This window comes from Triplophysa dalaica, chromosome 23 (assembly GCF_015846415.1).
Source record: "Triplophysa dalaica isolate WHDGS20190420 chromosome 23, ASM1584641v1, whole genome shotgun sequence".
NCBI classification, from domain to species: Eukaryota; Metazoa; Chordata; class Actinopteri; order Cypriniformes; family Nemacheilidae; genus Triplophysa; species Triplophysa dalaica.
In genome coordinates, this window is record NC_079564.1 from 4,919,852 (window position 1) to 4,940,462 (window position 20,611).

General features: G+C 37.0%; 1 protein-coding gene across 1 annotated transcript; it reads right to left on the reverse strand.

Moving 5' to 3' along the window:
• Window positions 1-167: 167 nt before the first annotated feature.
• On the reverse strand, window positions 168-17,882 carry tlcd4a (TLC domain containing 4a). Its single transcript, XM_056738389.1, has 7 exons — window positions 17,412-17,882; window positions 12,246-12,415; window positions 9,705-9,794; window positions 9,495-9,553; window positions 7,590-7,684; window positions 3,254-3,327; window positions 168-2,691 (listed from the first exon to the last, which is right to left on the reverse strand). Exons 2-7 carry the CDS (start codon window positions 12,398-12,400, stop codon window positions 2,376-2,378), a joined length of 789 nt encoding a protein of 262 aa, XP_056594367.1. The 5' UTR covers window positions 12,401-12,415; window positions 17,412-17,882; the 3' UTR covers window positions 168-2,375.
• Between the last annotated feature and the right edge of the window lie 2,729 nt (window positions 17,883-20,611).

Consider the following 20,611-nt stretch of genomic DNA (forward strand, 5'->3'; position numbering starts at 1 on the left):
ATATTCAGTTGAAGGGATTTTTCACCCAAAAATGAAAGTTCTGTCATAATTTACTGGCCCTCAAGTTGTTCCAAACCTATAGACATTTCTTTGTTTTGCTGAACAGAAAGGAAGATATTTGTAAGAATGTCAGTAACCAAACAGATCTTTCATCAAAAGACAAGTGATCAGATCCTAATGAACATATTGCTTTATTGAGAAATACAATTTTAAGACAGACTTGTGAAGAATAAACAAACGCAATGAAATAGACCGTGCTGTCATTCTTTCAGACACATGCACTTTCCATCAATAAAGAATTACAATCCTTGTGACAACCCTGAAAACTGTAAACTTACATGGCAAGAATTTACCAACGTGAGGAAAAAAATATCTTTCCACATTTCATATATCAACTCAAATGCATATATGTAAATGTTTATATAATTATAAAATGCAATAGAAGTCTGAATTCCTGCCAGATGCCCAAAATTCTATTGTAACACTGAAGGTTTGGGTCTAAAAAGAATTAAAAAAAAATGGAAATGGAAAACTTAAAATAGGTTAGGCAAAAAGGCAAGAAAAAGACAAATGTTAAATGATAGATCAGTACTGACTTTAAAATGCCCTTCCAAAAAAGCTTGAAAAACTTACTGGCTAAATGACCTTCCCTTCTTTTCCATTGCTTGTTTTAGAGTGCACTTTCATCTACTAAAGTTATAATGCATGTTTGTAGGCCTGCCTGTATTCCCTATGGGTTTTAAAAAAACGGAGACAAAGATTAACGGCTTTCCTCAATCTTTGGTTGCAAGATTGGCACTAATTTAAAACAAAACATTAAAATTGAGGTTGAACGTCCTTTAACATGAATATACAAATGAAGCATGTGGTACAAAAGTCGCACAAGTAAATCAAATAAAAGATGTTTAAAAAACTAAAAACATGAAAAGGCATCTTGAGCGATTGACTGCAAAAATCGCGACAAAGACTTTTCCTTCTTTAATTAATGCTAGTCCAAGACCATTCCTTAGATCCATCTCTGAAAAATGAATTTCAAGTACCAAGTTCAATAAAAATAAAACTGCTTTTAACACCTTTTCCGTGATGTTAAAGGAAATTCAAAGCATTCTTATGTCTTTCTTTAGCTTTCATGTATATTCAATCAATAAAACTCCACATTTTCTCACGTCTGCGCTGCCACTGAATGCACATGTGTACAAGTATTTTCCTACATGGTGAAAATGAATTCATAAAAGTATTTCTGTATTGTGAAGTCTCCAATGTATCTATTCTGATACATTGACTGACACATTTATATCTTTCCATTAAAAAAAGAATAAATATGTATTACAAACATTGCCGTGCTCTCCCAGTGTAAAAACTGGTTAAATAAATTATGTATGGTGCAGGAAAACTCTGACATCGACTCCTCTAACATTCCGACTTCTGCAACTACAGCATTCATAGTTCTTTAAAAAACATCATGGTTTTAGTGCAGTATCGACTGAATAGACTATACACAAATGTATTTAAAATAATCACTGTGCCTGATAAAATTTACGTACATTGCAAACATTCGAAAAGAGATATTGCCGCATGCAACTGTACAGTGCGAACATACTGGAGTCTGTTTCACCGGAACGGCGACCTTAGCTTGTAAACTGAATTCATTCTTAAAGTTATTAAGAGGAGCTCGTATCCCACACTTTTGAAATCAAACCTGTGGAAAAATATATTTTTATTTTGGCTGTTTAACCTGCATTTGGCCATTTTCTTTTCAGAATCCTATTATGAGCAGTCAGATCTCAAAGGTCCATTATTTCCTCTGCTTGAAATATGTGAAGTACAACATCATGCTTCCAAGAGATTTGCAAATAAATTAAGTGTCTGTTTCGCGTGTTGTGGAGTTAAACGGATAAATCATTTCAGGCTTCAAAGTAAAAAAGAACATCAGGTGATTCACCGACCGCTTGGCCCCTCCGCACAGTAGAGCGATTCAAACAGAATGACTGTACTTTGATGAATAAATAATGTGGTTTACCTGCCCACAGTTCGAAATTAAAACTAGTCTGGAGATTAAAAGTCAGGCATAAAACAAACATTAAAAGAGTTCCGACGCTTAAGCCGGTGACATTGCACAATCTGCACGTTTGTTGTACAGTATCATAACAAGCACAGGTAAATGGACGGAGTCCTGATCTCAAACGGGCATTTTGGTTTTAGGTCCTAAAAGTGTTGGCCACACTGAAAATATTGCTCTTCTGTGGTTTTCCATCTTTGTGATTGTATCGATGACGATCAAGCAGAGTCCCACCTGTCCGTGACCCCTTGAAGGTCATCGAAAACCCTCCAAGCGAGCAAGAGGCATATGCTTCAACAGCACTTCCTTACATCAATCAGTCAGTTTTTCCATTCTCCTGGCTCTCGGGTTTGGACCTCCGCCTGGAGCGCAGCACTTTGTAGCAGCCGCGTGCAATTTTATGCATCCACATGATGTTCATGATGTCCAGACAGATGCTGGAGAAGATCCAAGCGCAGCGCCCGCCGAAGGTGACCTTGTAGAAGGCTTCCGTCCCATACACGGAGCACATCCGGCTGTAGTAGACCGGCATGACGGCGATCCGCACAAGGAAAAACACCATGGCCATCAGTACTCCGTTAGCCATGTTGGGCTTGGAGGCTTTGGAGTAACCTAACACTTCAAAGAACCAGCTGGAAAACACAGGGGAGCAATGTAACATGCTGTTAAACAAACAGCCTTAAGTGTTTTTGTGAAGAAACAAAACGAAATGGTGTTCAAAATTAATGTGATGTATACTTTAGAATAAAGCGAATCGTATCACCCAAGCAAAATAAAATCAGGGGCACTGAATATAGAGAAAAAAAGTGTCAAATGGAGGTCACATTGTCTTTAAAAGGTTTTAAGTAAGTACCGCAAATTTTCACCCAAAAATGAAAATTCCGTCATCATTTAATAACCCTTTTTGACATTTCAAAGCTCATTGACTTTCTGTCTTAAGCAAAACTTAAAAGAAGCTGTTTTGAAGAATTTTGGTAACCGAATCTGGAAGTACGCATTCACTTCTATTGTATGCAACAAAACCAACGCAAGTCAATGGGTACCGCCGTTGTTCTGTTTGCAACATTCTTCTAAAATATCTTCTTTCGTGTTCTGCAGAAGTCACAAAGGTTTGAAATGACACGAGGGTGAGTAAATGAGAACAGAAGTTTCATTTAAGGGGAAAACTTTAATTTGAGTTGGCTAAATACCTACCGCTGATTTACACACGGTGTTGAAAACTCTGCCAGTAGACGGAAGTTTGCAAAATAAGGCAACATCCCTTGACCCTGAAACAACAACGTGAAGAACAAACATTGACAACGTTTACATGCACATGAACAATGCGATTATTACCAATAATCAGAGTAAGGACTTAATCGCAGTAACATGTTTGCATGACTTGAGAACACCTCTTTGCTCCCGTTTACATGGATGTTTCATTAGTGATTATTTGCTAATACGCAGCACAAACGATGATCTCAGATACAGTAGGTATGTGTTACTGGCTATCGTTTTAATATATCAAATGCAAAACACTATTCTGCAGAAGTATTTTCTGGTTATTCGTGATGAATATAGAAATACGCCTCCGCAAAGGTGTTGTGCGCTGTCATCACGTTTGCGTTGTTTCTGTATGAAGGTAAGGTAATATTTTTGACTTTCGTGTTTACCATGAATTTGCACTTAAGGTGAATGACAGAAGCACATTCACACCTTGATCAGAGCAGCATAAATGCGATTAAGATGTTTACAAGCCTTCATATTGCGATTAAAACCTGTGAACACCACATACTACTTCGATCATGCTTACTGCGATTATGAGTTTAATCACATTATTTAAATCGAATGGTTGCTTTTACATGAGGTAAAGAGTGATCGAAGCATTGCCAAAATCCTTTTATAAATCGCATTATGAGGGTGCACGTAAATGTAGTCAATGACACAGACACAGAAAGCATTACATCATTAATTGGCTTCAACAGTCTCAGTATCTCCACCTGTCAGGTACCACTGCTTTGGAGAGGAGATATTTACAGACTTAATTTAACATTTGAAGGCAAAGGATTTTTTTCTGTTTTGGTGAGAACATACTTTAAAATGTTCTTTGTTTCCTTGTTACTCTTTTAGGAGTTTCCTCAAGAGGAATAATTTGGGTAACATTAATGTCTGGTGATGCGGTATGAGTTACACTCCCAAGTATAAAGAAGTAGTTCGCCTAAATACGATAATTCTCTCATAAATTTCCACATCTCCAACGAACCAACCCCACTGACACATATAGCTTACTGGTTTTGTCTGGTTAGTCAGGTCTAAAGTATGTCCATTGACCTTAAAACCAACCAGCCGCTAAAACCAGGAAACTAGCTCAGCCTGGCTTAGAGACAGGTGCGATTTACATTTTAATTCCTCTGTGAGCATTTGCATCACATTTTAATAACAAACTTACCTCTGGGGCTGTAATGAAAACACACGTTAGCATACTTACTCTAAACAGAAAGGAAAGAAATGATCAGGTTGGCTAGCAGGTGCATGCTGGTACCTCTAGGTACTGGTAAGTCCATACTGTAACTGGGCTTCAGTAACTGCTCAAAGTTCCATAACAGCAGGACAGCAGACAAGAAAAGAAGTCTCCATCTAGATCAGTCAAGTCTGGCGCTTATTAACCCGACTAACATTGACACTGGTAGTTTTTGCATGAAGGGTTTTTGCTGGTCAGAGGAAGTGAGGCTGAGTTATTTAAGAAGTCGTGTTAGGTGGGAGACAGACATCAGACTGACAGTCAGAATCTTGGAAGAAAAGGAGCAGATACGATGCAAAAACAACGAACAACACAGAAGCAGCAACATGAACGTTTAAGACACGTTGGACATGCACTTTGAAAAAATTAAATCGCACAACACACGGGACAAAAATGTTTTAGTTACTTGAAAAAAAATGCTTTGTCTGTACAAGTTTGGTAGGCAGTTGTCTTTGCAATCTGTCTGTTTATATAAATTATAATTTTCACTTCAATCTGATTCAGAAACGTAAGCAAACAATAATCATAAGCCGAGTTGTTTGACGTCATTTGACAAGTTAACCCACATACACAAACTAACCTGCAATTTTATATTTCAAACAATGATGGCGAAATAGAGGCAAAAGTGACGTAATGCAAAGTTTATTTGCATTAAAAAGTTAAAAGTATATTTGACAGAACCAAATTTAGCTAAATGTTTTAATTTCTAAAGATAAAGTACAATTGTAAAACGTACTTATGATATTCATGTTCAAGTTCGCTCACTTCAAATATAGCAAGTCTTGGAATTAGCTAAAAATAAAGTAAAAAGTAAAGAAATTCAAACAAAATTGTTTTAACGTTAATAGCAATTAAATAATGACACAGAAAACAAAAACAACGAATTTATGACGGACACTTCAAACGACAGACTTCATTCCTTAGTGGACCCAAATGACACTTCCATCTTGATCTTGAGTGATATCTAATCTTGATCATTTTGAACATTTATCCCTAATGCCTGAAATGGCAGTCATAAAAGTGACCAGTGACAGTATGGTCTACATTCGAACAACAATATGCAGCTTTCCATAAATTCAGTGTAAATCATATGTGGGGTTTATAACCGACCACAACACATAATAGAGATTATTATTTCTCAATCAAAAATGTCAAAGTTCTCTAAAGTAATTTTACTAATCGTGGATAAACACTAGGTAAGTGTTCGCCTACGGTTATCATAAAAGTTGAGGACCAGATCATCCTGTTCTGCAGATCAGATCAACCGAATCTGCAGTTATTTGGAGTAATTGGTCATGTTGTGCTTTGTCACGAAGCTAATGGAAAAATGCATATTATGTACCAATCTGGTGAGTATTCAGCAAAACCAACAACTTGAGCGTGGACGCTGCATCTCAATGCAGCCCAATGAACGAGCATTTCCTTGCAGTTATTCGTCCTGCAGTTGAGACGTGGATGTTAGGTTTTATTAGAGAGAAAAAGAGGCTCAAAGGAAGGGAAGATATCAGAGCATGCACACAAGAAATCCTCCACCACCCAGCACACAGGAACTGCGAGCATCAACACATGCAAATGATCGGGTGCAGTCTGGACCCGAAGAGGCCTGATCTGACCGATACAGTTGCGAAGTGGGTCAGAAGAAGAAGCTGAGAGAATGAACTTCGGCATAACCTTCAAAAAGCATTCCATGCAAAAAATACCATCATCATTATCATAGTCATGGTCAGCTACAGAACCTGGTGACCTAGAGGGTAACCGTTCAACTAGACCAAGAGTGAACAGTGATGGCCTGGGTGGGTGGTGTAGACCAGTAATTGAATATCAGGGCTTGTTTCCAAAATCATATGAATATTAAGTTTACTAGCTTTGATTGTGTGCATTTATTATAAGCTAATAAAAAATATAGTAATACTACTAATACTACAAATTATCATAATAGCGAATATTAAGAATAATATTCATAAATAATAATAATCATAAGCTACTTAAAATAGTTATACTAATACTATTAATAACAGTGAATATTAATAATACTATAAATAAATATTATAATACTCACAAGCTAGTAAAACAATAATAATAAATAACAATATTAATGATAATAATGGCAATAATAATAGTTAAGAAAGGGCCCTTAAAAGACATTTTCTAGACTTTTCAGACTTTAAAAATGTATAAAAATATACCATTTTAATAAATATTTGAACCTTATAACTAGGACTTTCTTATTCTTTTCACAATATATGCTGATGTTTAGTCAGCTGGTCATCATCACAAAGTAAACGCCAACAGGATGGTCAAGACCCCATCACAAAGTAGAGAAGTCTTATACCATCCTGAAGGTTTTTTAGTAAGAAATAATGACCAGCTGAAGGCAAATCATCCTGCTGCTAACTAAATATGCAATCATTTTAGTTTAAAACATTATTATGATTATTACATACATAACAGTCAGAAAGTAATGGGATAGACATGAAACTAGCATACATGATTTCACAAATACCACCGTCAGAAAGTAATACGATAGACATGAATCTAGCATACATGATATCACATATACAAAGTCTTATTTTGTAATAGTTTCATCTTACCTGTTGCCAGGACATTCATTGTATATATTATTAATAGACAATGAGAAAGAATCCAACCTTTGACTATTTCTTGTGCAGAATTAAAAGGAACAATGTTAACACTGAACCCCACTGACATCCATTATATGGACACAAAACCATTTCTCAAAATATCTTCTTTTGTATTTCCCAGAAGAGTCATATACAGGTTTTCATCAGGTTTGTTAATTTATGTAGAACTGTTTTTAAACAAAGTTGCGTGACAAAAAAAATGTGTGACGTACGCAATAATATGATTTCTAACTGAAGTCTATTCATAATATACCGCTCGTAACTCTTTTGAGGGTCGTAGAAACTTTCAGCACTGGCTACACACACCTAACAGTTTCCACTGTTCACTCTTGGTCGTCTCTTTCCCATCTTGCCTGCATGTTCTGTTATGGGACAACAGGGAACTCACCAGTACATAGTAGTAAGCATACAATGCTGCCAGGTGGTGGATTACAAAAAACTTGTCTCCTATTGCTCGCCAATAGTAAAATATAAGCAGCAGATCTGTAAAATAAAACAACAGAGAGAAAAGGACACAATGTTAGATTTTTGAAGGAAATCATGTGAAAGTTGAAATCTTACAGCATTTAACATGCACCCAAAACAACGGCAAACAAACAGAATGCTTTAGGAAACAAAACGCTTATCCGAGCACCACTAATACAGGTCTCCAAAACCTTTACAATTTTTGTCAAAGCATAGTAAAGGTATTCCATGTCTTTTCGGATTAAAGTATTACATTAACATTACTATTATTTTCACTCGTTCATATTTAAATACTGCTGTCAAATCGATGAATCATGATTAATCGATTTCAAAATAAAAGTTTGTGTGTTTGTATACTGCAATATGTTTGTGTAGCATATATATATATATATATATTAGTGGTGGGCCGTTAACGGCGTTAACGCAGTGAGACTATTATCGCGCGTTAAAAAAAATGTCGCCGTTAATCTATTCTCAAAGTTGGGTTGGCAGCTGGGTCTATACTACGCAAGCTATGATGACTTTCACCTTGATATTTTAGCGCGGATGTATACCAGCTTAACTGCACTGTACGCGGCGAGAACGATATTTTTCAACTCGCGTCATTCGCGGAAGCAGAAGCCGGCTCATCATCTCATAACCAGGGCTTCATTCGCGCAGCAAGTAGGTCTATTGGCTCTTTTCATTAACATATAAATCACTCGCGCTTGACGCGCCATTCGCGTTTGGTCTGAACACAACATAACGTTACTGTGAAATTACCGCATCAAACGTGACGTGCTAACATGGATGCAGCTATGAAGCCGCCGGGTTTGCTTCAGGGAATATTAATTTTTAAGAAGCTTCCCAATAGAAACATCGACAAGACTAAGGTTGTTTGCACCTTGTGCAATGCGGAATTGGTTTAAAAAAAACACTTTCTCTCAACAGGTACTGGTCTAGCTTTAGTTGAAACCAGTAACTTTGTATTGAGATCTAATGTATTATGGCTCCTGTATGACACATCTCTTGTTGCTCCCTCACTCTTTGTAAGTCGCTTTGGATAAAAGCGTCTGCTAAATGACTAAATGTAAATGTACTGTAGGAGCTCTTCCAGTCTCAAGTACCACCTAAACGGAAATCATCCCTTAGCTAATGCGGAAGTAAACACAAGTTCATTTTATTGAACATAATTTAATTTTCATCACCAATTATCATAGTAGAACAGCTTTCTCAAGCAGTTTGTGATGCATTTTGGAAACAGGAGATGAGCCCCTGGTCTAATGCGCCACCTGGCTTGAGAAACCCGTTCTCAAAGACTTACTTTTAGTCATTATTTGGGTAGCACACATATTCTGAATGCCTTCAGCAGAATTCAAATGAGCCATTTTAATCTAGATTAATCTAGATTAATTTTGGAATTAATCTAGATTAATCTAGATTAAAAAAATTAATCTATGCCCACCACTAATATATATATATATATATATATATATATATATATATATATATATATATATATATATATATATATATATATCTATAGATAAATAAACATACATGTATATATTTAATAAATGTATATTAAGTAATATACTGTATATTTATAACACATTACATAAACAAAAATATCTATTCTGGAATCGATTAATCGCAATTAATTATACTCTTCATGAAATGCAGGTATCCATTTGAAACGTGACATCTGTGTACATTATGAGAGTAAAACGTAAATACATGCATCCCTCTTAATCTCAACAACACAAATATCCCAAATCCAAATTTTCGGATGCCTCTAAAAAAGCAACGCTACAACATCCAGACAGCAAAAGGTTGCCGTAGGTCTCACCAGATATGAGGTAGCCTGTGGTAATGCTGACGTTTATCTTCACCAGAGTCGGATCTCCCCTGTTGTGGAAAAGAAAGAGCCTACTGAAAATACTGCACGGAGAGCTCAGGATCACATTACGATATTGATTACGATTATACGATATTGTAAAGTCTGGGAAGTGTTTGCCCTGCATTCATAATGGGTCTGTCTTGAGGGCCGAGCGCTCACCATACGGGGTCCTTATTGACGGCCTCATCGAAGAACAGGATACAGAGGCAAAAGAGGCCGACCAACAGGGCGTGGAGCGTGGACACGGTCCTGCAGAGAGACGCAAGTGAAATATTGAGTCCATTATACATTAGAGCTAGAAGCAATGTCAAACAATTAAAGGGATAGTTTACACACAAATAATAATTCTGTCATCATTTAATCACCCATATGTCATTTCAAACCTGTATGACTTATTTATTCTGCAGGACACAAAAAAGATATTTTGAAGAACGTTAATTACGTAAAACCAAAGAACTTTTAAAGGGATAATTTACCTAAAAATTCTTTGATCATTGACCTACCCTCATGTCATTCAAAACCTGTGTGACTTTATTTCTGATGTTGTGTCTTTACAATGGAAGTATATGGGCACTGATAAGACATTTATTGAAATATCTTCTTTTGTGCTCCACCACAGTGTTTTCCATTAAAAAATTGAACTATGTGGGCTCGTCAGAGTCTCATTTGTTCCGCCATAGTTTCAAAACGAACCAAAACAATGTTAGGCTACTTTTCATAACATGTTATTTCGTTTTCTAATATTGATTTATTCATTGCGGCCTGCCACACTGTATCAACACTGGCTGCCACAAACAGATTTTATGATTCCTATTTACATCATTATTTTACTATTTAAAACAGCTTAATTCATTATAAATGAATTTATATTTTTGTTGCCTGCAGCGCCCTTTCTCACATGAAAGGTGTTTTCAAAATGCATCTCTCCGTGTACTTGGCTTTCCGTGTTAACGTAAACAGTCACAGATTTTATTGAAAGAGAAAACGGCTGATCGAGTTTATTATGACTTAATGAAAGGTTAGCAGAGTTTCCCGCACACCCTTTCTCTATGTGCTGTCTATGTGCGACCTCTCGCCCTCCCTACGGCGTGGTGTCTAGTCTAGCCTCGAAGCTCCAAAAATGGAATTTGGACCTGTCCTAGTTATGTATATTATATTGCAATTCTGTTAATAGATTCTCCTTAAAGAGTAGGTAGCATGAGATCATGAAAATGACATTTGATGCAGTCTGTTATGTTGCCGTGTTTGAAAGTAAGTTGTAAGTCCGAAGGTGAATAAATAACAGTTATTTGCTTGTTCAAATGGGAGTAGACTATGAATCACACAAACGAGACGTGGAATAGTTCACCTGCGTATCTACGTCACTATACATAGTCCCCGCCTAGTTTTGGATGAGACTGACGCGAAAACGTATTTCTCCTCCTACAAACACTGTCGCTTATTCGTGATGCGTGTGTATCATGTCTAGATCCTGTGTTCTACGGTGTGAAACTAAGTCCGTCTTATTTCAACTACCAAAGGAAGAACGAACGTCTGAGGGGAAAAATGGTTACAATTCATTTTTCAAGCGATACCAAAGGAGTATAACCTCAGGGTTTAACTGTGCGCGCGTCATTTCACCGAAGATTGGTTTAATAATCTTTGAGTGATCACTGCAGGATATGTGAAATGACTATCTTTGAAAGAGGGGGAATACAAACTCTATTTGGACCTGTTAGCTCCACCGAATCACAACCTGTAAGTGTGACTATTCATTTTTGTCTTAACTTAAAGAAATATTTTTGTACCTTATGTCTGTGTCTAGCTAATTTATATAACGCTAACATTAGCATGTACCGTTATTTCTGGGGTGTTACAGTTTGTTTATCTGGCTATTACCTTTGCATTTTGACACATTTGCCGCACGTGCACCTATATAGATATATTTGGGTGATACTACAATAATTTTTCATAACGTCGACTTTCTGAAATGCTCTATGGACCATGACAACGCACAGTTAAGTCGAAATAATAGTATTAGTAACGTATTAACAGTATTTTAAGAAAAAAATATATTTTATATCATTGATGAGCAAAAGCACAACATGCATGTTGTCACACTGCGAGTTTTTATGACAAGAGTTGTCACTTGCCACTGACAAACATCCTGCTTCAGTCGAGGTGGAGTTTGTTGTGCATTAGCGTCTTCTTCTACGTCAGACTCCGGCTCAAATTGGTACGGTAAAATCGCCGCCATCTCTAGCTACACAAATAATATACATGACATCCAACCACATGTAAACCGTAATCCTGTAATGATGGTAGTGGGGTTCCTTTTGCAACAAATGATGAACGCGTTTGACCAATAACAACAGACTACACCATCTGACAAATCACATGACAGAAGGTTAGCGGGTAGTCGGGGCCTAGACGGAGGAATCGCGGAACAAATCATTTGAGAGTCAGTCAAGAAGTAAGGTACGAAAAACTGCCTATTATTACAACATTATAGTGTTTAAACACATTGTATGCACATAAACATGTTGTTGGACTCCATAAACCAAAGTAGGGCCTAAAAAAACATAACCTAGGTACTCTTTAATCATACACAGTGCACCTTTAAATGAAGCTGGCAGGTCTTATACATATTTTTTTAAATTTTCTTAATTTTTTTTTTAAAAATTTACAAAACCAGAAGACATGCATGATGTGCTTCTCTACCTTGAGTTCCACTCGATCTTCTGTTTGTGGGTGAGTTTGAGGAAGCCAGGGCTGATTCTGGATGATGCCCACGGGCTCACGCTGTGAAAGAGCCACTGGAAGGTACAAAAACTCACCACAGAGATGAGCAGGATCAGCTGGCTGAAGGGGTCCATGGCCACCCGACCCCACTGTAGGACAAAAACGAGAAGACAACTTGAAAATAAAGCCACCAAAGTCCTGTTAAGATCTCATGGCGAGCATTACCCGACGGAAACACCTAGATATAGTACAAAAGTAAAGTGAATGTTTAACAGACCTGCCCTTTGGCGTTTCCATATACATTGGTGAGAAGCAAACGTGGTGCTGTAAAACCCATGGCTCTATCTGACGATTGTAAAAGTGGGAAGTGAAATATACAGCGCTAGCTCTCTGTGACACAATATTTAACGTTTGCCTTTATATAAAGCATCAATCAAGCACCCCACTGAGATTAATGCGATCAGACGTGATGCAACACTTGAGACATGTTAGACTCTCCTGTTGCAAAACACAGAGTTTATTTTAGTGCCGTGTTCGACTTGGAAAGCACAGACACTTCTGGGGGGGGACTAATTTTGTTTATTGACAGTTACGTAATGTTTACAAGGGAATCGTACATTATAGTTGGATAGATTTGTGACCCAGTTTGTGAAAACTAGGCTTAGGCCCAAAATCAAATTATGAGATAACAACATCAAAGTTTGATTTTAACTAGAGATTTCATTGCAATTTCATATATGATTTAACTGTAGACGGTTTCAAAGTGACAACATAAACAAACTTTACTGCACATGCACGCCTTTATGGACTGCCATTGACTTCTGGTACACATTCATAAACAATATGATAACAAGCAAAAGAAACCGAGAAGAACCGTGACTTGGCTAAACTTGTTTCTCCCAATATTTTGAATAGAATTTAGACTGCGATACAAAGCTCAACCACTAGATGTCAATGTATACGGTTTCTTTGATTGCGACCAAACTACATGACCCATTCAAAAATTGCACAAAAAATTATCGGCAATATCGGTATCGGCCAATAAATGGATGTTTTAAATGTTATCGGTATCAGCCGATAATAAAATTTTTGGCCGATATGTTATAGCCGATAAATTATTAATCATTTCCTGTAGTTGAATCAATCTGTCGATCAATCAATCGATCTGATTGCTTTCTTACTTGAGACCTATTAGACTTGTGGTTATTGTGAACACCTTTCTGGGTTTCTTTAGAAGAACATCTTTAATTTGTTTATGAAATAAACATTGTACCAGAAAAGTTTAAAAGTTAAAAAATCTTTAATTAGTGTACAGTATGCTTGGTACATGATTTTCAGGGGGGGGAAATTCTGTCTCAGAAAATTTTATATTAATATTTAGAAATTGTAAATCGGCCAATATATTGGTTATCGGCGTCCAATGTTCAAGTATTATTGGTTATCGTTTTCGGCCAAAATTGACATATCGGTTCATCCCTGAATTGTTTATTTAATAAAATTAATATAAAACAAATTTCAACAAACTCAGTGGTTAGAGACTGACAACCACCAAGTAATTATTTTGACCATTTCTCTTTCAAACACATTTGAACTTTGCATAATATGTGGTTTAACTTGAATACAGCAATCCAGCAACAAACATGCATCCTTTGTTAGAACCAATAACTTGCTCAATGCCTGTCCCATACTATACATATTTTTCATTCTTTACTTTATTAATGTATGTTCAGTCATTACATTTTAATAGTACTGTATTTTTCATTGATTTAGTTTACTAATTAAAAACATGTAAATAAACAAAAAAACGAAATAAATGAAATCATGAAAAGTCACAAATAGGCGTGTTTAAGTTTAGGCGGTTTAAGTTTCTCCGGTTGTCCTGCAGGTGACCTCATAAATCTCTCTTCTTACGATGCACTTACAGATTTACGATTACTCCAGAGCACCCGTAGATCTACGACGATTTTCAAGTGCTACTTAAGTTACGAAGCTTTTAGTAAACGGTACGCAAGTCTAAGATGATTCGTACGATCGGCTTTATGAAGCGCTTAGCATTACTATGCATTTGGGAAACGCAGCCCTGGTTCTGTATCCCCACATGATACTAAATCTACTTTCCCTAAACCTCAAACTTATCTTTAAATCTTTGTTCTAAAGCTAAAGGAACAGCTTTGATAGTTCCTCGTTCTGCCATCTCAATCTGCGCCAGATAAATAACTCTCCGTCCTATTTGAAGCAGTGATCTATAATGGAATGACAAACTATTGCCAAATTCTAACGAGAGACTATTCTTGGTGTTGAAATGAAATCATCTTTGAATCTTTTTTCCAACTTCCTGTCCTAACGATCTTACTTCCTGCTATATGATTCACTACGAGAGAACATGAAACTGGGTTCATGTACACACAGTCAAAATTCTTTTTCAAGCTTTAAACAGAGAGCGTGATCAAGATCTGTTAACAGTTTGCAGAATTTTGTTTAAACAACACTACATTGGTGTGTTTTTTTCAAAGGAGTGCTCAAGGGAGAATATATATCAGCATTAAGGGGATCAAAATTCTTTCATCGTTTTTTCACCGTCATTTCTTGCAAAACCTGTATGTGACTCTTTCTTCTGTGAAACACAAAAAAAGATATACAGAGAAATGACTCATGGGTTTGGTATCCACATGATGGTAGTGAAATGGGTGGAATGTTGTTCCGTCACAAATGTTCTTCAAAATATATTCTGTGTGGTTCTGCGAAAGAGAGTCATTCAGGCTTCGAACGACATGAGGGCGAGTAACGTTGAAAGAATTTTCATTTTTGGGTGAACTATGCCAATGTCTGTTGTGACCTAGTGGAACTCGGATGCGAAAGTTTGACTTTTTGTTGATAGTATTTACCACTGATCTGGTTTTGTGACCTTAAGCCCATAAAAGCTAATGGAAAACATGAATAACCAAAGCCACAAATGTTCAAAGACTAGAAAAAAATAAACACAGAGCACATACTTCACTGTATTTAGTCAACATAAATGTGTGCAGATTCAGCCAGCGGTTACATCACTAAATCACAATTTGTAGCTTTTAGTTCACAGCCATAAAAATTTCCTAGTGTACTTCTAGAGCTTGACTTAAAAACGAAGCAGATTTTAAACGCATGGTCTTCCTTCTCTTGCAGAAGAAAGGTCTATCTGTGGCGTAAACCAAAGCCTACTTAATGCAACAAAAATTAAACTGCGATTTTTAAAACGTTATGGGGACTTTACAAGGTCATGCACCCAAAGCAAACAAAAACTGTGATAAGGACAAAAAATGCCCGGACTGCACCTAATACTGCTCAACCAGTTTAAACATTGGACAAGCACACAGGAACTTTATGCAGAGTCCCAACTGAAATAACATCTTACGACAAATCCATACCTCCATCATCAAATCTTTTGACGTCACAACAACGGCCTTCCAGTGAAGATGTCCATTAACAGACAGCAACATGTGCAACCTCACACAAAAGTTAATCATTCATGCTTAGCTCACAACCTTGCCTTAACACGTCTCCGCTTCAAAAAAACAAATTATACACGCTTAAAGGAAAATGCCTCAGAAAACCCAAATGCTGTTTTCCACAGTGATTTGATTTTGTTGTATGAATAGTTAACAGGTAACGATAGCTCAGAACAGACGCCGTTTTTATGTTTAATTCTTTAAAGTAACATGATTTATGAAGTTGTTATTCCTTTCTGCTGAAGATCAAGCGTGCGTCTGTATTCAGATAAAAAATAACTTTATGAGTAAATAGTGGCAGAATTTTTATTTTCTACAGGAAGGAAACCACACAAACATTGAAAATGTTTATTTTGCGCAGCGCTGATGGGATTTCAAAATAGTCAAACAGCGCCGACAGATATCAGAACATCTCCTCATGGGGTGACAGAAGCAAAACATGGCGTCACTATAGTTAGGTCTCCCTTATGAAGCGACAGGCTTCACCATACACATCCTCATCCAATCAGAACAGGACGGGTGGGTGCGTATTTAAAGTAAAGGACATATGTGAAGGCCAAACACGAGGTCAAGTAGCACGGCCACAGCTGTAACACAAGTCGTTCGCAACGACCAACCATGTGCTTTCCTACACATCTTCTGCTGGGCTTGGATGTTCGTGTCAACTTTTATATCCCAAAGTGAGGAAAACAATGAAGTGCAATAATATGAGAAGTGCTATAATACAACATAACGTTTGTCGATTTCGATTATTCTGTTGAGCGATTCATTCTCGTCCTCTTTAGGGTCAGCTTGGTGCTCAAGTTCGGCACGCAATGCTGTACTTCTGACACACTTTAGTGCTCGGAGAAAGTGCATATGATATTATAAGATATATTATGAATGAAAGCTTGGCTTTCAAGGTCCAAGGCTTGGCCAACGGAGTGGTTGCTTATTAGTCCCTTGAGAAAACTGTAGTGCAACTATAATAAGATCTACTGGGCAAAATACACATACAGAGGCATTTACTAAACTAAGTACAGTGAAACTGTGGCAGCTCCCCCTTTACAAACCGGATATACAAAATACATGTTTGTACTTTAAATAGTACGCATAAGCACTTGTCTGTTGAGACATTTTAACACCTAAAACTGAAACTAAATCCTGAGAAGAGAAATGGAAAACACATAAAGAGAAAGTTGTTTTCCCTATTCAGATAAAGAAAACAAATGCATGAATGCAACCCATATGTAATGTGTATTTCCATCTAGAAGTAGCAGATTATTCGCTTTAATGTCATTTTCTCTTCGTTTGTGGTCGTTTAACTCTAGCGTGGTGCATTGAACCTCAATGCTTGTGTAACAAATGTACACGAACACACATACATGCATGCATGCATACATACATACATACATACATATGCTTAGATGTCATTTTTTGGAAGATTGGTACGGGCAAAGTACTCATCTTATTGCAATGCATTGATAAGTATGTAATATCTATGCTCTCTGAACATAACGCATGCGATTGACGGAATTGACGTGTGTTGCAACAACCTGCAACAGAAGTCCTGCCTGCTGCTTTCCATTTAGGCCAAATTACACCGCAATGCTGGCTGAAAGCACACGTTTATGCATTGTAAATATGACAACAATATTGACGTCAACACGCGCTAGTTTACCTCGTATCAACATCAACAGCAGCGTCTGTCGGTCAGTTGAGCATGCTCTCCATGTCGACCGATCCAAATCCGTGATTTTTCGTCACTCAGCAACATGTATGATTTTTCTACCTCCACGGCGACGTGACACGCTCGCTCTCATGTCAAACGCAGAAACGGAAGCTCTTTACATTAACGCCGTTCTTTGCGTCTTCTCCGTGTGCCTCGGAGAGATCATGTTGAGCAGGATGATGATGGTGATGTGTGTTGATGTTGGCAGTATGGAATGTTGGTGGTGAAGGTGAGGAAAAGAGAGGATCCAATTTCAGATTATTCTTAAAGAGATACACACGCCGAGAACGCTCCCCACTAGATCAACAAAAAAGAAAGGACCTCTCTCACACACATGTGAACGACGAAGGCTGGTTCATTTCCGCGAACCGGTTCTTTCGAACAGTTCGTTTCCGCGAACTCGTTCGAGTACTTCGCACGCGCATGTCACTGGTGTAGCAGCGCGGACTCTTCGGGAATCTTCGGCAAACTTCGGCAAACTTCGACTGTTCGTGGGCCGGTTCTTTTCTATGACATTGCGAAGCGGTTCTTTGCTCTACTCTACTAAGTCCAACTAGTTAGAAAACAATTGTTTTTTATTTCTCAAAAACATGTCTATCGCAGTTAGCTACACTATTTATTCAATCCAAATAACAACTTGAAAACATAATTATAGGCTTTATTATTAATAAAAATAGGAACTCGTTTTGGATCCTAATCTTCAAGACCTTCGTAAAGAAAACATGTGTACATTGTTTAAATAACACATTCATATTTGTGACCCTGGATCACAAAAGCAGCCTTAAGTAGCACGGGAACATTTTTAGCAAAGCCAAAATGATCGATTTTTCTTTTATGCCAAAAATCATTAGGATATTAGGTAAAGATCATGTTCCACGAAGATATTAAGTAAACTTCCTACCTTAAATAAATAAAAACTTATTTTTGTGAGTGGATGTCCTGCCACAGTTCCCCAATTAACAACGTTAAAGGCAATTTTCTCAATATTTTTATTTTTGAGTTTTATACAGTTGTACCTCAGCCAGATATTGTCATATTCTAACAACTCATGCATCAACAGAAGGCTTGTTTATTCAAATTAATCAGGTGATGTAAAAATCTTAATTTCAAAAATTGACCCATAAGACTGGTTTTGTCGTGCAGGGTCACATTTATGGTACTCGACTCGTACATTGTTCACTTTTACGCATTAGATACCCACCATAAACCATGGTAATGGTGATAATAGCATGATGTATAAATCCATGAGAAGGTATTTTTGGTACTCTTTTACTAGGGCCAGTTTTGTCAGATATACTATTTCGTCCGAACTAAATATAGCTGGGGAACCACACACACGCAGTTGCTGTACCCCCAACACAGGGGTGAAGCACCATTGGCATTATTCAGCTATTTTTAGACAATTTTTTGTAAGGTCCTTGTTTTAGCTTGGAACTTGTAAAGTTAATTACATCCTTAAATCCACAAAGATGTTGCTAGGTTTGGATCAACAGCCAGGCGTTTCATTAACCAATGTTCCCTTGGATTATGTTTTAACATGAATGTTGGTATATTGTACACATCACGGCTACATTATATGGACTGAACAGTTTATTATGTCAATTTCCAACAAACTGTTCCGTTTAACATCTAGTCTAGTGGGGTGTATTTTGAACTCCTGTGGTGGTTTCAAAGCAGGGCAAGTTTACAAGTACTGTGTAATACACAACATAACACTCACAAGGTGTTTAAAAGGCTTAACATAAAAATTATTTACAACAGCATGAAGGGAAATAAATAAGATTAACAACATAAACATCACATTGAAACCCATAATTAAAGCATATACACAAGAATGTACAATTAAAATAAGATGGAAATAAAATGAACTGAAATTATAGTGCAGTAGCTTCAGCTCGTTGGTCAGCATTTCAAGTTTTTTTCACCCAGAATTGCATCACCTTCGTTTAGATTAAAGACCGATGTCAGGATCCGTATAATTCAGCATCTGTATCAAAGTGTCTTGTAGATTTTGTTACATTATACAGAATAAAAAAGTGCAATTACTCAAACTCGCCACGAGATGGCAGACAGTCTGCGTATATTTACCTTCCTCGTGATCTTTTTACTGAATGCCAGATTTCTCCATAACTTTTTGTTCATTCATGAGAGACACAAAATAGATGCATAGTGTCAATTTAAAGTCCTGCAGGTATACTATGTAATAACATCACATTTGAATAGATTTGATTGAAGTCGATTGATTTGCTTCTATTATTGATTTGATGCTTTATGTGAGCGTGTTGAGAAGTCACAGGCTGTATCGTTCATGCAGTGTCTGCATAGTTATGTCACAAATATTATCTCAGGCCTTCTGAAATACTCAATATGATTCATATGAAAATGTTTCATATGAATCGTGTATCTCTGTCACCACCCTTGCGCTTTAGCTACAACTATGCCCCCCATATGGAAAATATCCGTCCTCTGGCGCTTCCTGAGGAAACAGAGAGTGACCCAACTGAGCACATTCAGGAAAAATGAGATACAGGGAATTCCTGACAACAGGGGTGTGATTACGTAAAAGCTTTATTTCATAACAGCTTGTGCTGTCTGCCGAAGTGAACAATCTGTCAAGTTATATCACTGGATTCAAGTTTGGGGCCTTTCGAAAAAAACTGTTATTAAAGAGATATTTCGCTCAAATATAAAACCTAATTTATTTGTCATCGTTTTGTGTAAAACCTGAAAGAAGATATTTTGAGAAATGTATCTGTGGTTTTCACACAATGGAAGTCAATGGGTTCCAATCCTGTTGGTTTCTGCAGAAGAAATAGGTCAAACAGGTTAGAAACGAAAGAATATTCATTTGAATTTTGTAAACTTTATCGCTTTATACATTTCATTCTAACTAATAGACCATAAATAATGGGAATGTTATTGCTTAGTATAGGCTTAATTATCTATATATAATAATGATGATAATGAGCATAATAATGATATGCAGAGATAAAGATTTACAGAAGATTTACAGCAGCCTGCGTTTACAAAGTCAGGGCGTCCAAAAAATTCCAATTAATTCTTTTCATATGCGGTACAGACATTAGCTAAGATGTCTGTCTGCTGGTGCCAGAAATTAAGAGATCAACTAGATCATCCTGTTCCTTTTT